At 50.4% G+C, this 16,219-nt stretch overlaps 1 protein-coding gene across 2 annotated transcripts in view; it reads right to left on the reverse strand.

Moving 5' to 3' along the window:
- Positions 1–981: 981 nt before the first annotated feature.
- GRAP2 (GRB2 related adaptor protein 2) overlaps positions 982–16,219 on the reverse strand; it is a 39,781-nt gene continuing 24,543 nt past the window's right edge. For both annotated transcript variants that reach the window (XM_034776119.1, XM_034776110.1), the window contains 6 exons: positions 15,853–15,944; positions 7,535–7,654; positions 6,120–6,288; positions 3,999–4,133; positions 2,351–2,470; positions 982–1,900 (listed from right to left, as the gene is read on the reverse strand). In XM_034776119.1, the coding sequence (XP_034632010.1) occupies positions 1,721–1,900; positions 2,351–2,470; positions 3,999–4,133; positions 6,120–6,288; positions 7,535–7,654; positions 15,853–15,944 (816 nt within the window). In that variant the 3' untranslated portion in view covers positions 982–1,720. The remainder of the gene's footprint in view (positions 1,901–2,350; positions 2,471–3,998; positions 4,134–6,119; positions 6,289–7,534; positions 7,655–15,852; positions 15,945–16,219) is intronic.

The raw sequence follows: 16,219 nt of genomic DNA on the forward strand, positions 1-16,219 counted from the left end.
ATTCCTGCCTTTATAAGCAATATTCTTCTTTATATTTATATTTTTTAAACTGTACTTCATTTGTTCCAGTTCCCTCAAGCATTCCAGAAAAGCTCCTTACTGCTCAAGAACAGCAAATGTTGCACATCTTGTGACAATGGTATTTATGCCATGTCATTAGATGGCATTCAGCCTGGCTCCTCTTTTCTTTTTCCCCCCATTGGTTTTATCCTTTATCAAGTCCATTTTTACTGATGGGTCTGGTTTGTGTTTTCTTTCATGCCAAATAAACTGAAATCAGCACTTCCTTGCTGACTCCTGAGGTCTTAAACATGGTAGGAAACTATTTTATTCAGGCAGCTTGCTAAATTTCAACTTGCATGAGTAGCAGTTACTCACTGCTCTCGCTCAAGATTTTGATCATTTTAAATGTGCATTTGCAATTCATTTATATCACAATTGGTGATTTGTACAACTCTCTCCTTTTTTAAAATTTCAATCTTGTTTCCAATGTGTTGGGCATTTACCTTATTTAGTTCAAAGGAAACAGGTATATAGAGGAGACTGTTCTTGATTGCAACTTTATTCACTGCATTCCCACAAGTAGAGTAGTAGCCCTGCCTGGAATCTGGCATCAAAATAGTGCTAGCTAGAGATTGCTTCTGGCACTATAGTAATATTCATAACAAGAGACCCAAGAGATGGATACTCAGGAGAGGTGAAAAAGAAACTAGGTATGGGGAAGCTGGAGGCCATGAGAGGGGCGGGTGGAAAATCAGGGATGTGAAATTGGGACAATTTCTAAAGACAGCACGGTGCTACACAACCATATATGGTTGTCTTCTGCCCACCCCGCAATGATCAAATACCTTTGCAGGAGAGTGTGTGTATGTATATTCGTTTGTGTGTGTGTGTGTGTGTTCACATAGATACACAGAGGTGGATGATGCATGTTACCAGCAACTCAAGGTTATATAAACAGGGATTCCAGATTCCCAAAAATATAGGAGGAAGATTTTTAGGCAGCAACATACCACAAAAAAAAATCCAATTTAACAAAACTATTGGTGACTTCCACCATATTTCCAGCTGGTGACTATTGGTTTGTCTGAAAAGCCAGGCCCCCCTTACAGGACTGTTTAATGGAAAGTGCAGCATATCTTGGAAGGCAGCTTGGACAGTGGACAGGAGTACATGTGGTATGGGCAGGAGTGCATGAGGGCAGGTCTATAAGAAGCTGCAAAGAACTTGGTTTCTCTCTCCCCCCACATATTGGTTCCACATTGGATTGCTCTGTACACCAGTTTACAGGACCATATCCCTTCCTCTGCTAGATGGCATGTCGCAAGGTCCAAAAGGTAGTGCTCAGATGTTGGAGGAGGTGGGGCTGCCTACAAGCTGAAACCTGGCTTGCTTGAGGTGGGTTCCCATGTGACTTATCTAATTTAGCAAAGTCTGAGTTAGCAACATTTTGCCAAAATGATGGCAGTGCAGGCAGGATCCAGCAAGACCTCATGGATGATCCAGGATTCTTGCTTCCTCTAACACTGGAGTGTAAAAGGAGAGAAAACCCCCACCGCTCTCCAGAGATCCCTTTAATATTAACTAATCAATGGATCAGCTGCCAATAAATTATTATTGTAATAAAAACGTGGTATGTTCTGGTTGCATGGAAGATGCTCTCTCTGCCCCCGACACGCCAGAGCAACTCCATCCCAACGCATCTTGGAATGCTGCAGAATCACCGGGTCACTGGTGTAACATAGTTGGAAGGGAAGAGACCCAATTTGCCACGCAGGCGCCCTTTCCACCAACACGGGTTAGAGTTGTCCAGGACTTCTACGATGTCTCCACTGCGGAATCCTAGCTCATCACACTCCAATGCCTCAAAGTCATACAGGGCTTGGACCCATAGTGTTTGCTGAGGAGGAGGAGACAGGAGAGGTCAGACACAATTCTTATAAATCTCCCACACAACACGAACCAAAAAGAGCAAGAAATGCAACGCTGGGATATGAAACCATGATACCAGTATGGAATTCAGTGGAAGAGCCATCAGGACCCCAGAAAGTAGAGCCTGAATAAGAGAGACACCTGAGGGTAGGTTCAAGTTATCAGGAATCCCCAGTATCCCTCTCAATATATTCACTCCCCAAAGTAGAACTCAAGTGGCTGGGGCATACAGGAATGGAGCACATGCCACGGAAACTTCTTCGAAAGTGACAGGGATGTGCGACATCACATCAGGTATAATACACTGTTCCTCCTCCTGACCTCTCCCAGAGAATAGTAAACCTCCTAGCCTCTATAGTGGTTTCCTTGAGAGAAGGGATCAGGTAGATGACAGAGGCATATAATGCAAACCACCTACCTGTGATTGTTGAAATGATGGTTCGGTTTGTCTCCGGTACATGGATGCTGCACTCCCTTCTCCATGGTCTCTGAGGCGATGAAGCCCATCCTTCCTGTCCAGGCTCCCACCACCTCTGTCCTAGAAAGTGAGGTGCAAGAGAAGAGCCATTAATATACTCCGATGTGCAACTGGACTGGGGTGGGGATTCAGTTACTGGGTACCAGGGTTTCAGGATCTAGCCAGTGCATTATGTGCATAATGCCGCCGAGTAATTTCTTGTCTCCATTTATTAGGTCTTTGTTTCCCAGGTGTTCATTGGGCTGCAAGCAACACACCTAACAGGAAAGGACTCCTTAGTCTGTGCCCTTTGGTTTAGGCCAAGAATCTCAAGCTGGGCAGTTGGGTACAGCTTCCCAATTTCCTTTCTCAGTACCTAGCATTTCAAATGCCCCTTTGGTCATGCCTACACCTTAGTCAGCCTAAAAGGTCAGTGTGACTGGATCCAACTTTGCATGTCAATTGTCCCTGTCTGGAAGTGTCAGAGTGAGTCAAACTCAGAGACCCAGGATTCATTTTTTTTTTTTTGGTATACTTTTCTCTTACAAGTATTTCTGCTCTGTATCAAATATGACTCATGGAAGATTTGTCTCAAAGGGCCCAGGCTCCAATCTTGTGACAAGTTGTATTATTCTACCAACAGTCCACTTCTTATATAACGTTGCTCCTGAATGATGGGGTATAGAACTGGCCTCTCCCAGAGTGTCCTTGGCCCTCCTCTATTGGGACTCTCTTGCCCTATGAGGCTTGGTTTTGGATCTCTTCCCCTAGCGGGAACAGTCTTCTCCTCAGATAAGGCCAATATTGTTGCAGCATCTCCTGCTACAGACAGGAGGCAGCCCCTCCTCCCCATGGTAGCCATTTCCCACCCAAATTAATATGGAACAATTGTAGAGGCAGCACCATGCACTGCTCTTTCCTCCCATCCCTACAATAAGAGCATTTTTTGCATGCACCTTCACCATCTCTGCCCAGCCCCAGGACTGAAGGATGACACACCGGGAACTCCCAGCAGAGAAAGAGAGAACCCAGGACTCACATCAGAAACAGGGAGCATGTGGAATGTGCTCAAAGAAACCAAACTTTCCCAATGGTAATCAACTCATTTCCCATTCCCAACATGCACCATGGTGCCGAATCTTATCACCACAACACAGCAAAAGAAACGGGCTGCACAGTTGGGCTTGTCCTAGAGACTTCAGAGGCTTTCCTAGATACGTGTGTGGGTGAGTGTTGGTCTGTGCTCCCAATATGACTTTCAGTCTTGTCCCAAGCTCAACATTTTGCCATACTTGGCCATTCTTGCAAGACTGGGTTTGCTGTTCCCAGCCCTCCAGTTAGAGTGTCACTTGCCTGTTGAGTTAGGATTTTTGCAGGTCCATCCCATAAACTCTGATATTAGAGGACAAAATAGAAGTTCACATATTTATTTCAGTCCACCAGATGTCACCATGCTGACACTATACATTGATGCTACATCACAATGTGAAGAAGCAGTCATGGCGATGCACTTAAACAATTAGATAAACAGCCCGGCTCCTAGTGAGCAGAGACCAGCATGTTCTGCAGCCCAGGCTCATCCCAGCTAACTCCTCTTTCCCAGTGATACCTGTTGCTGCTGCTGCTGCAGGGGTGGTGAGGGATCTGCATATCTCTTGGACATTGATGCTCGGATTTCTCCAGCTGCTCCACTCAGGCGGAGTCCTTCTTGTGCCCCCCGTTCCAGGCTCCCACCACGCCTCTCCTTGGGGGGGGAGAATGATAAAGGTTGGGCCAGGTCTGCTTTCCACAATGCCCTTGCTGGTATTCTGGCAATCAGTACTCTGTCCCTTTCCCTACCCAGATCTCTGTCCCACTACTCTCCCTAATCCTAGGGCCTATGCAAAAGAGGACTTCTGCTCCTCTGAACAAATTGACAAATCTGGGATCCTGGATTCTGTCTCTTCACCACAGCCACTCCCCCTCAGAAGTGCAAGTGGGGATTTGGGGCTGTGAGCCCAAATACATGGATGGGTTTGGAGCCTGCATTTGTCCCCTCACTACACACACAAGGTGAGTTGGGCCCCAGTGTTCCCTCCAGTAAACAATCATGTGTGGCTGAGGCATTTTATAGAAAGAGAAGAGCATGCCTGGGGCCTATTTACCCACTGTAAATAAAAGTGGTTGTGAGGCCTTGTGTTTGGTTAACTGCCCAGACCCAGACTTTCAAGGGCTCAGCACCCACAATGAAGCCAGATTTTCAGTAGAGCTCAGGATCCAACATGCACCCCAAGGGCTGACCTCTTTTGAAAACTCTGGCCTCAGACTTAATTTGTCTCTGCACCTGGCTCTACTTATTAATTATTATTATCATTGCTGTAGTACCTATGAGCCCCAGTCGTGGCCCAAGACCCCATGGTGCTAGGCGCTGTACAAACCCTTATCACCACAGCAATGGAGCATTGGCTGCAACCTCCCCTCCCCTATTCTTTCATTTACCTGTCTACATCTTGGCACAAATATCATCCCCCTTCCTCCCTCTCCCTGCTCTGAGCCACCTTCAACAGATTGTTTTACTAATACAATATCTCCTGCCCTGTGCAGACTTCCTCTGCTGTCAGCTCTCTCCTATATGTGGCCTCCCTTACAGCTAGGTAATGCTTTTAAAAAAAGCCAGATAAGTGGTCTAGAAGGAGTCAACAACACAGAACCCTTTATCAGATTGAAAAACCCTATGGCCCTTTTGGAGCTGAAAAGAATGTCCCACATGGAGCTGATAAAACTTTATTGCCACAATGAACAAGTCATGTGTTTTCTGCCTTGTCTCTAACCACACATCCTGGTAATTTAATGCCAGAGTCCGCTTCCTGGTTAAGCAGTGCTTCCGTTACTGTAGTTACCATGTGTTTTCTCTCTCTTTCTCAGCATTGTGTGTGCAATGGCTGGCAGCCTGTGCTGCGTCATTCCCTCATTTTCCTGGCACAGAACCACCAAATGGGCATTCGGTGAACAGGGATTTCCCTGCTTCCACAAACATCTTTTGTTGCTTCTTCCTTGAACTCACAAACTGTGCTCACATCTCTGGAATTCTGGGACAACTTTATGCCCCTTTTTTGCCACCCCTTCTACATCCTGTCCCCAATTCCTCCACAATACCCTGCTATGTTCTGTAACTAATAAGAGAGAAGCAATTCCTCAATGCAGTCAAACGTTCAGCTATAACAGTGGCAGCACCCAAAGTCCATTCAAGGAGGGAAAGAAACCAAATTCAATTTTTGCTCTTAATTCTGCCAATAAACTCAGTTTGCCCTGTGATCCCCTTCCTGTTGTATCCCTGAGCCCCTAAACACATCAGTGTTCCTGCAGCTACTCTGTACCACCCCTTCCTAAAGCTAGACCTGGCTCCCCTTATTCATGCTGATGCACCTCAATCCTGACCTGCAGCATGTCCTGCAGTTCCAGTCCTTGGGCCCCTACACAGCTCTGGCAAAGCCTCTCAGTCCTGATTTGCAGCATTCCTTGCTGCAGACTTCAGCTTGTCGTAAATGGAGACAGCGAATCTCATTAAGTTACATAATGTGTTTATGATGCAATCAATCAAAAATCTAGGCTGAGAGGCCCTCCAATCTAGAGACCTGACTGGGATTCTACTGAAGGTCTCCAGAAGCAACATTCTAGCACTAAATTCATCCCATGAGATGGCTTTCTCCACTTGTGTTTTTCAGGGATGGTTTGAGAACCCTGGGCATACCTTCTCTTCTTGGCTCCCATCTCTCAGGAATATCAGCTTCTGCCTGGAGATAGAGGAGGTCTTATAGTACTCCACCAATTTGTTTAGTGACTGGAATTTCTCTGTCCATAAGTAGTAGTTGCCCTTTGTATCCCTCATCACCCTGAAGTGCTGGACATCATCCTCATGCCTGTGATCAAGTGGAGAAATGAACATCAGACGATAATTTTACTTTCCTCATATACCTTTAATCCAAAAGCCCTTTGCAGACTCTGGACCAAATTTGGACTCGTGGAAAGTGAAGTCAGTGGCATTGCACCTGGATACACTGGATCTGAACGTAACCCTGTATGTAAAGGAATCACTCACCAACCAGAAAAATGCAGCTGCCTTGAGGATGCATGGCCAAATGGGAGAATCAGTACAGGGCACTGGGGCTCAGACCTTTACTTTCAAAATAAGGGTCATGGGATCTTTTATGACCACGAATGGTTAGAAGCTTCATTCTGCACCTTATTTAAAAGAGGGCAAGGCAGCAGCACGGTGCCCGTTAACAAGTGGACCTGTGTTGGCTCTAAGCAAAGAGCGCCACCAGATTATAACCTTACCTGAGGTATTTTTCCTCAAGTTAATCCCTAGACAAGATGGGGCAAAGGACTGAGATTTACCCCTTCATACTTGTTGCATAACGTCCACCAGCGCCCAATGGAACAACGGATTCCCTCTGAAGAACCGTCTGCAGTCCCAGTGCCATGCAGGGCCATGCTGGGTTCACGCAGGAGGGGGCAGTGTTGGGTTTGAAACAAAGGCTGAGAATGGCTGGACTAGAATAAGTGGCTGAAAAGGGAAACAAGCATAGGGAGTAAGAGGCCCAGGGGGCTGGGAAATGGAGTCTTTTTGATTTATTAATCAATGTTCATACAGCATTTCAGTATTCAAAGTGCTACATAAATGCTAAGGATTTTTATTATCATAATTGTTAAGCTGCTGGTTCCTGTGCAATTTGGTCAACAGCGATTGAAAGCCATTCCCGTCTGGTGGCTGCTCAGTGGCCTATGTGAAATAAATTAATGGTGCAAGTCACCTCCTAATGGATATTAAACAGCATTCTTGGCCAGTAACTAAAGCCATTAGGCAAAAAAAAACAAAAAAACCCCATACCTGAAAGGCACACGTTTTGCATGGTGGGAGATGGCCCACAGAATGCGCTCTGCTCTGCTTCAAAAGGAGCAGGACAGCTGGGGTTGTGATTTTGGGATGGGGTATTTGCTGTGTCACTTTAATGGAAAAAGAAACATACAAGAAGCAGATGCCTCACTTGTTTCCATTGACTGGCACCACGCAAGCTTCCCAAGGCACTGCCATCCTGTCAAGGGGAGGCTAAGGACAGCAGCATTAAGCAGAAACAGCAGAAAGATACTGTAAGTAGCAGGTACCTGACAGAGATGGAGAAGTCACCAGGGGAGTTCTGGCTGGCTCGGATGATGAAAGAGCCGACTTCCTTGCTCATGAGTAAGTTCTCTGCCTCATGGCGGGATATCCCTTCATTAAACCAGCTGTCAAGGGGAATAAATCACATGCATGTGAATAAGGAAATGGATTAGAGAAAAAGAAGGGAAGAGATGAGAGGAGGGTTGGGAATGAGCAGAGGTAGGGGAAGGAGAAGGGAAAGGGACTAGAGGGTTCGGTAGGATTGTCTCCTGCTAACAATGCATGTTCTCGAAGTATGGTGTATAGAAACAGAGATGGAGAAAATGGCCCTTTATGAAGACCAAGTTCCTTCCCCCTTCCCCTTTCCAGTGTCCAGCCTGAACAACTTTCAAAATGAGGAGCTGCTGCTGCTCAGAAAAGGATCAAAGTGGAAATGTTTCAGCCCAGCTATTACATACTCTGTGTGTGTGAGAGGGAAAGGTTAGTGAAGACGTAATTCCTATGTGAGATGCATAATGAATGGGCTGATTCCACTGCTCCAAGTGTGCCAGGGAAAAGCTAATAGCGTAACACCCTGGGGGCACCTCAGCAAACCCTGTACATGCAGCATGGAAGGAGAGAACTTTGGCGCCAAAAATACAGGCCTGTATTTGCTTGTTGAGCTAACAAAGCAAGTCCCACAGCTCAGCCAGTAGATGGAATTCACACATAATGACATACATACATTATCACCAACTCTCAGGATTTTTTCCACCAGCGACATAATTTTGTCTGGGGCTGGAGGAGTCAGTCTGGCAATGACCTTGCGTGAATTTAAGCCCTCCAACTGGCTACTACAGGAAGAGCTACCCCCCACCCCATAGCAATATGAAGCCATTCTCACAGGAGGGGAGGGGAGAGGAGGGAGCAGAAGCAGGGCCGGCTTCTGGCACCAGTGCAGCAAGCAGGTGCTTGGGGCGGCCAACGGAAAGGGGCGGCACGTCTGGCTCTTCGGTGGCAATTTGGCGGCGAGTCCCTCAGTCCCTCTCAGAGGGAAGGACCTGCCACCGAAGAATGAAGCGGCAGGGTAGAGCTGCCGCCGAAGTGCCGCCGATCGCGCCTTTTTTTGTCCCTGCTGCTTGGGGCGGGGAAAACGCTGGAGCCGGCCCTGAGCAGAAGCCCCCAGGAGTTCCGGATGGTGCCACTCCTTCCTCTTCCCAGCCCTCCTGTAAGCAACTGGCACAGGATAGCGCTTCTGCTCCTCCCCCGTTTCCCCTGCCACCGCCAGCCTGGTAGCAGCAGAAAGGGCATAGGGGAGCGACAACCCCGCGGCAGACCCCCAGACCTGGGAGAAGGGGGCGAAGAACACCAGGAGGAGAAGAAGTGAGGCTGGGGGGCTGACCTGACAAGGTGTGGGTCTGGAGGGGCTGAACAGAGGAGATCTGAATTGATGGGGGTGGGGACGGAATTGCTGGGCAGTGGATGGGCAGATATGGAGGTGAGAGCTCCTGCAGCAGGGCCAAAATCACCTTATCTAATCCATTTGGGAGCATGGGCAACATTAATTGTCTCACACACCCTGGGGATGGGCAGGGGGAGTTCAGAAATCAAAGACAGACCAAAACACACAACTTTTGGGCCAATCTCATGATTTTTGGAGGGATCTGACTCGTGATTTTTCTCTTGAGACTGGCAATACTGCAGGTCTTCTAAATTCCATCCAACAGAGGGCAGTGGCACACAGGCATTCCCAGAGAGAACAATCCCTCCAGTACCTACAGGAGCAGCTCTTCTAACATCTGCCCTAGGGTAATAATATGCAAATAATCAGGGCCGGCTTTATGACCCACGGGGCCCGATTCCAATATCCGGTGGCGGTCCGGGTCTTCAGCGGCACTTCGCGGCGGGGGGTACCGAAGGACCCCCTGCTGCCGAAATGCCACCGAAGACCCCCGGAGCAGGGCACTGTTAGGCGCGGGGCCCGATTCTGAGGAATTGGGTGAATCGGCTTAAAGCCGACCCTGCAAATAATAATAATAAAAAAAATCTTAGTTGGCAATACACTTGGCAGTGTAGGGAAAAGCCCCCAGCATCCTCTCTCCTGCAATGCTGCTGCAGCACTTTTGAAGAAGGAGGGATGGGGGGCCTGTAGCTTCAGGGGGGATTTCTGTGAATCTAAAGAGAAGGATTGTAAATCCGTTACACAGTAGTATTTAGCATGTCAGGCTAGTGCATTTTGCTATGCATTTAGATTCACAGAAATCCTTCCTCAACTGCAGTCCTCTCCATCCTGCTCCTCTTCAATTTGCTGTAGCATCAGTGGTTTGAGCATTGGCCTGCTAAACCTAGGGTTGTGAGTTCAATCCTTGAGGGGCTCATTTAGGGAACTGGGGTAAAAATCTGTCTGGGGATTAGTCCTGCCTTGAGCAGCAGGTTGGACTAGATGACCTCCTGAGGTCCCTTCCAACCCTGACATACTATGAATCACAGTGGAGAGCAATGTGGGAAAGACCTCTCCCTCAGTGATCTAGAGCAAGCAGGGGTCTTCAAAGGAGCAGGAAGAGTTGACAAGGCAGGGATGACATGTGCCTGGCCTATCATCACTGACAATCAAGGTTTAGACAATAGACATTGCTTTTCATATAGCATCACACTGACCTCTAGTGGATAGAATGAAACTCACATATGTGGGAGGTGGGGGCTGGGTATTAACAACAGGGCTTAGAGCAGGGGTGGGCAAACTATGGCCCGCGGGCCACATCTGGCCCGCGGGACTGTCCTGCCGTGCCCCCTGAGTTCCTGGCCCAGGAGGCTCGCCCCCGGCTCCTCCCTTGCTGTCTCCCCTACCCCACAGCCTCAGCTTGCTTGCTCCGCCACCGGCGCAATGCTCTGGGCAGCGGGGCTGTGAGCTCCTGGGGCAGCGCAGCTGCAGAGCCTGGCCTGACCCGGTCTCTGTGCTGCGCGGTGGCGGCGGCAGCAGCATGACCCGGCTCCAGCTGGGCAGCATGGCTGTTATGCCACCAGCCACCGGTGCTCCAGGCAGCGCGGGAAGGGAGCAGGGGGGGGTTGGATAGAGGGCAGGGGAATTTGGGGTGGTGGTCAGGGGGTGGGGGTGTGGATAGGGGTCGGGGCAGTGGGGGGGGGGAACAGGGAGAAGGTGTGGTTGGATGGGGCAGGGGTCCCGGGGGGGGGGGGGGGGCAGGAAGGGGGGGGGGGATTGGGGGGGGGGGGGGGATAGGAGGTGGGGGCTGGGCTATGACCTCCTCCCCTAACCGGCCCTCCATACAATTTACAAAACCCAATGCGGTCCTCAGGCCAAAAAGTTTGCCTGCCCCTGGCTTAGAGGGAGGGCTTTTACCTTTCTATACCCTATTTAGAGAGAGAAAGCCCCTAGTCTTCCTCTTCTACCTGGCCTTTGTCACTGTCAAGACCCTATATCATTAACAACTCTCCTGTCCAAGAACAGCAAGATGTAGCTCAGGGGTGGGTAAACTTTTTGGCCTGAGGGCCACATTGGGGTTGCGAAACTGTATGGAGGACCAGGTAGGGAAGGCTGTGCCTCCCCAAACAGCCTGCCCCCCGCCCCCTATCCACCCCCTCCCACTTTCCTGCCCCCTGACTGTCCCCCTCAGGACCCCCAACCCATCCAACCCCCCTGCTCCCAGTCCCCTGACTGCTCTGACCCATCCACACCCTGCCCCTTGACAGGCCCCCCAGGACCCCCCCTCCCTGTCCCCTGACCGCCCCCTCCTGGGACCTCCTGCCTCTAACTGCCCCCCGGGACCCCACCCCTATCCAACCCCCCTCCCGTCCCCTGGGACCGCACCCCCTATCCAACCCACCCCCAGCCGCTTTCGGAATGTGGCCCTGCGAACATGGCCGGAGAACTCAGGAAGAGCAAGGGCAGCCGCACAGCTGGAGAGAAGCGGCGGTTTCCCCTTCAAAGCGCCGCTTCTCTCCGGCTGGCTGCGTGGCCGCCCGGTGCTCCTCCTGAGTCATAGAATCATAGAATATCAGGGTTGGAAGGGACCTCAGGAGGTCATCTAGTCCAACCCGCTGCTCCAAGCAGGACCAATCCCCAGACCGATTTTTTGCCCCAGATCCCTAAATGGCCCATACAAGGATTGAACTCACAACTCTGAGTTTAGCAGGCCAATGCTCAAACCACTGAGCTATCCCTCCCTCCATCCCTCCTCCGGCCTGTGCTCACTGCACTCCTGTCGCCCGCACCTCCCACCTGCTCCCTTGAGGCTGCTCTCCCCAGCGCCCCCCCCCCCCCCACGGGGGGTGTGCCAGTGCTGAGCTGCCCGGCGGCACAGTGAGCTGAGGCTGTGGGGGAGGGGGAACAGCGGGGGAGGGGCCGGGGCTAGCTTCCCCGGCTGGGAGCTCAGGGACTGGGCAGGACAGTCCCGCGGGCCGGATGTGGCCTGCGGGCCGTACTTTGCACACCTCTGATGTAGCTCCTACCACATCCTAGCAACAGTAACAAGGGAATCACTTGAGAGTGACAGGAGTTTTGGGGCTGTCAGGACTAAAATAGCATGGGGTGCTACAGGCAGGGCCGGTGCTACCATTTAGGCCAACTAGGTGGTTGCCTAGGGTGCCAAGATTTGGGGGCACCAAAAAGCAGTGCCCCCAATTTTTTTTTTTTTTTACATTTTACGCACGTGGACACAGGGAAACCCCTGGGCTGCCGGTGGCGTGCAGACATAGGGGAACTCCTGGGCTGCCTGCCAGCAGCTCAGACTCCCTCTCCCTCCCAGCGCATCGGCTGCTCCATCCCATGCGATTCTTCTCATTGCCGGTGGGGGCGCCAGTGGCTGGGCAGAGCTCCACAGCTGTGCTTAGCGCACGTGGCACAAGCCTGGCGACAGGCGCAACAGCAGGGCTTCTGGAGGAAAGGGGCGGCTGCCTCCTGGCTCAGCCTCCACGGTCAGCCTCAACGGGGGGCACGGAGAAGAAAAGAGCCTCAGGCGGCAGTCTGGTGGAGCGGAGGAAGAAAGAGGACCCCGACGCCTGTGCCTTGGACAAGGTAAGCGCGGCCTCAGGCGCCTGTGCTCCTGCCCCCTTGGTCCTTGGCTGGTCCCTGCTCCTGCTCCCCTTGTGTGTGGGCGGCTGGAGAGGATGGCAGCCTGCAGAGCTGAGCTGCCCCAGTGCCACCCTCTCCCTGCTCCAGCCTCTATCATGCCCGGTATCTGAGTTCACAGCCGCCCGGGGACGGTGGGGGGCAAGTGGGGCAATTTGCCCTATGCCCTGGGCCCTGTAGGGGCTCCCACGCGTATGTTGGAGGCTCCCCTTGCCCCACGAGTATGTCGGAGGCTCCTGGGAGAGGGGGTAAGCGGCATGGTAAGGGGCCGGGGCCGGGCACCCCCCTGACCCCATCCCCCACAGCCCTGACCCCCAGCTCCGAGCCCAGCCCTTCTGAGCCAGAACCCCCCCGACCTCATCCCCCCACAGCCCTGACCCCAGCTCCGAGCCCAGCCCCTCTGAGCCGGGCACCTCCCGACCCCATCCCCCCCACAGCCCCTCCCCACATCCCTGAGCCCAGCCCCTGTGAGCCGGGCACCCCCGAACCCAGAGCCCAGCTCCCCACCCAGCCCTGGGCAACAGCAACACCACCCCCAGGCAGCGACAGCCCATTGGCACCAACCATCACCATCACCCAACAACAGCCCATTATGTAATTGCAAATGTATACATACCATTACTGCTTTTAATGTTTTTAAATAATGTATTTAGTGTATTTTCAAATGATTACAAATTAATTTTTTAATGTATTTCACTAGTTATTTTTTACATTTCCAAATACGTTACTATAGTATTGCAACTTTTTTTGATGAAAGGGGCCCCCGAAATTGCTTTGCCCCAGGCCTCCTGAATCCTCTGTGCGGCCCTGGAAGATGACATTGCTCACAGCATTGACTTGGAGGAACTGGTTGCTAAATTTGCTAAACTTAAAGCGCGGAAACATAAATTCTAAATTATAACATGTTACTCTGTGACCGTGTATTGTGTATAATGTATGTGATTTATTTGGGGGAGGGAGGGCGCAAGGTGGAAGTTTCGCCTAGGGCACAAAATATCCTTGCACCGGCCCTGGCTACAGGGCAGGACTAATGTGCACTGACAGGCTGACGTGTGGAGTTTTGCCACAGCCCCTGTCTGCATTAAACTGTACCGTGCTCTAAGAAAGCATGAGAGAGGAAGTGCTGACCAATCTCTATACTTATGGCAGCATGTAGAGTACAGGCACTACAAGGGTAACTGCACGCCACATGAAAAGCAGTCCACATCTACACCACTTGTCAGTGTGTAGGTGCACACTGCAGTGAAAGGCTCCAGCAAGGGGGAAGGAAACAGGGACTGGGTGACTGGGCAACAAAATGGCAGATGAAATTCAATGTTGATAAATACAAAGTAATATACATTGGAAAACATAATCCCAACTATTCATACAAAATGATGGATCTAAATTAGCTGTTACCACTCAAGAAAGATCTTGGAGTCATTGTGGATAGTTCTCTAAAACATCCGCTCAATGTGCAGCGGCAGACAAAAAGGCTAACAGAATGTTGGGAACCATTAGGAAAGGGATAGATAACAAGACAGAAAATATCATATTGCCTCTATATAAATCCATGGTACACCCTCACCTTGAATATTGCATGCATTTTTGGTTGCTCCATCTCAAAAAAGATATATTGGAATTGGAAAAGGTACAGAGAAGGGCAACAAAAATAATTAAGGGTATGGAACAGCTTCCCTATAAGAAGAGATTAAAAAGACTGACTTTTCAGCTTGGAAGAGAGACTGCTAAGGGGGGATATGACAGAGATCTATGAAATCTTGACTGGTGTGGAGAAAGTGAATAAAGAAATGTTGTTTATTCCTTCACATAATACAAAAACTAGGGGTTATCCAGTGAAATTAATAGGCAGCAGGTTTAAAACAAACAAAAAGAAGTACTTCACAAAATGCACAGTCATAGGTGCCGACTCCGTGGGTGCTCTGGGGCTGGAGCACCCACGGGGAAAAATTGGTGGGTGCTCTGCACCCACGGGCAGCCAAGCTCCCCGCCCAACCCCACCTCACCTCTGCCTCCTCCCCTGAGCGCGCTGTCCTCGCTTCTCTTCCCAGCGCTTGTTGCCGCAAAACAGCTGTTTCGTGGCGTAACAAGCTGTGGGAGGGAGGGGGAAGAGCAGGAATACAATGTGCTCAGGGCAGGAGGCGGGGCCGGGGCAGGGATTTGGGGAAGGAGTCCAATAGTGGCAGGGACTTTAGGAAAGGGGTTGGAATGGGGGTGGGGCAGGTCTGGGGGCAGGGAGATGCGAGCTCCCACTGGCGTCAGGAGAAGTTGGCGCCTATGTGCACAGTGAATCTATGGAACTCTGTCAGGGGATGCTGTGAAGGCCAAAACTATAACAGGGTTCAAAAAAGAGCTAGATAATTTCATGGAGGATAGGTCCATCAATGGCTTTAGCCAGGATGGGCAGGGATGCAACACTATGCTCTGAGTGTCCCTACCCTCTGTTTGCCAGAAGCTGGGAATGGATGACGGGATGAATCATTCAATGGTTGCCTGTTCTGTTCATTCCCTCTGAAGTACCTGGCATTGGCCACTGTTGGAAGATAGGACAATGGGCTAGATGGACTATTGGTCTGGTATGGCTGTTCTTATGTCCTATGGGAAAGGCTTTGGCACGCGGGACGCAACAGGACACTACACTGGTAAAAAACAGCAGTGTAGATATGGGAGGCACTGCTTGGGCGTGTAGAGATAGGGTTACCATACGTCCAGGTTTTCCTGGATAGGACCTCTTTTTTGGTTCTCCAATCTCTGCCCAGGCAAATTTTTGGAAATCTGAACAAATGTCTGTGATTTTGAGCTAGGCAGCCAGAGAGCGGCAGCTGCTGGCTGGGTGCCCAGCTCTGAAGGCAGTGTCGCTGCCAGCGGCAGCGCAGAAGAGAGGGTGGCATAGTATGGTATTGCCACCCTTACTTTTGTGGTGGTGGTGGTGGTGGCGCTGCCTTCATAGCAGGATGGCTGAAGAGCGGTGGCAGCTGTACCCCACCCTAGATCCTGGCAGTATTCTCTATTTGAGGGACTTGAAATATGGTAACCCTATGTAGAGAGCCCATGTAGGGTATACACCCTGGAGGTTCAGGCGTGTAGGACACTCTCCTCTCCTCACCAAAGCCATGTCTCACCCTCTACATTGCTCTTTATCCCTGTGCTAGCTGGGTGTGCAGTGTCTGTACATGCTGTCATAAGTGTAGACTTACACACACGACAAAACTCTCTGAAATTTTCAAGGGAAATGCACCTGATCCCAGTTGTACTTACATGGGAATGTGAATATCTATGAAGTTCTTGGGGACATATCCTTCATGACTTCTCAGCTCAGCCTTGTACCACTCTTCCTGGGAGCTTAAAATCTGCAGCAGAGACAGAATGAAAGAATAAATGAATAAATTAATGAATGAACAAACCTCCTTAGGAAAGGCAAGGTAACCAGAAGGAGAAGTTACTGGCAAAAGAAAGAAAAAGAGTTTGGAATTATTTGGAAGGATAAAAGCAGACTAGATTGGGTTTGCTGGTGCTGAGAGCCCTGGAATCCCATGGCACCCCCATTTTCTTCCCCCCACATACACACACTGCAGCAAGGCTGGTAGCTGAAGGCCAGTTCAGTGCAAATAAAGCAATGAGGAAG

The sequence above is a fragment of the Trachemys scripta genome, chromosome 1, assembly GCF_013100865.1.
Source record: "Trachemys scripta elegans isolate TJP31775 chromosome 1, CAS_Tse_1.0, whole genome shotgun sequence".
Taxonomy (NCBI): domain Eukaryota; kingdom Metazoa; phylum Chordata; order Testudines; family Emydidae; genus Trachemys; species Trachemys scripta.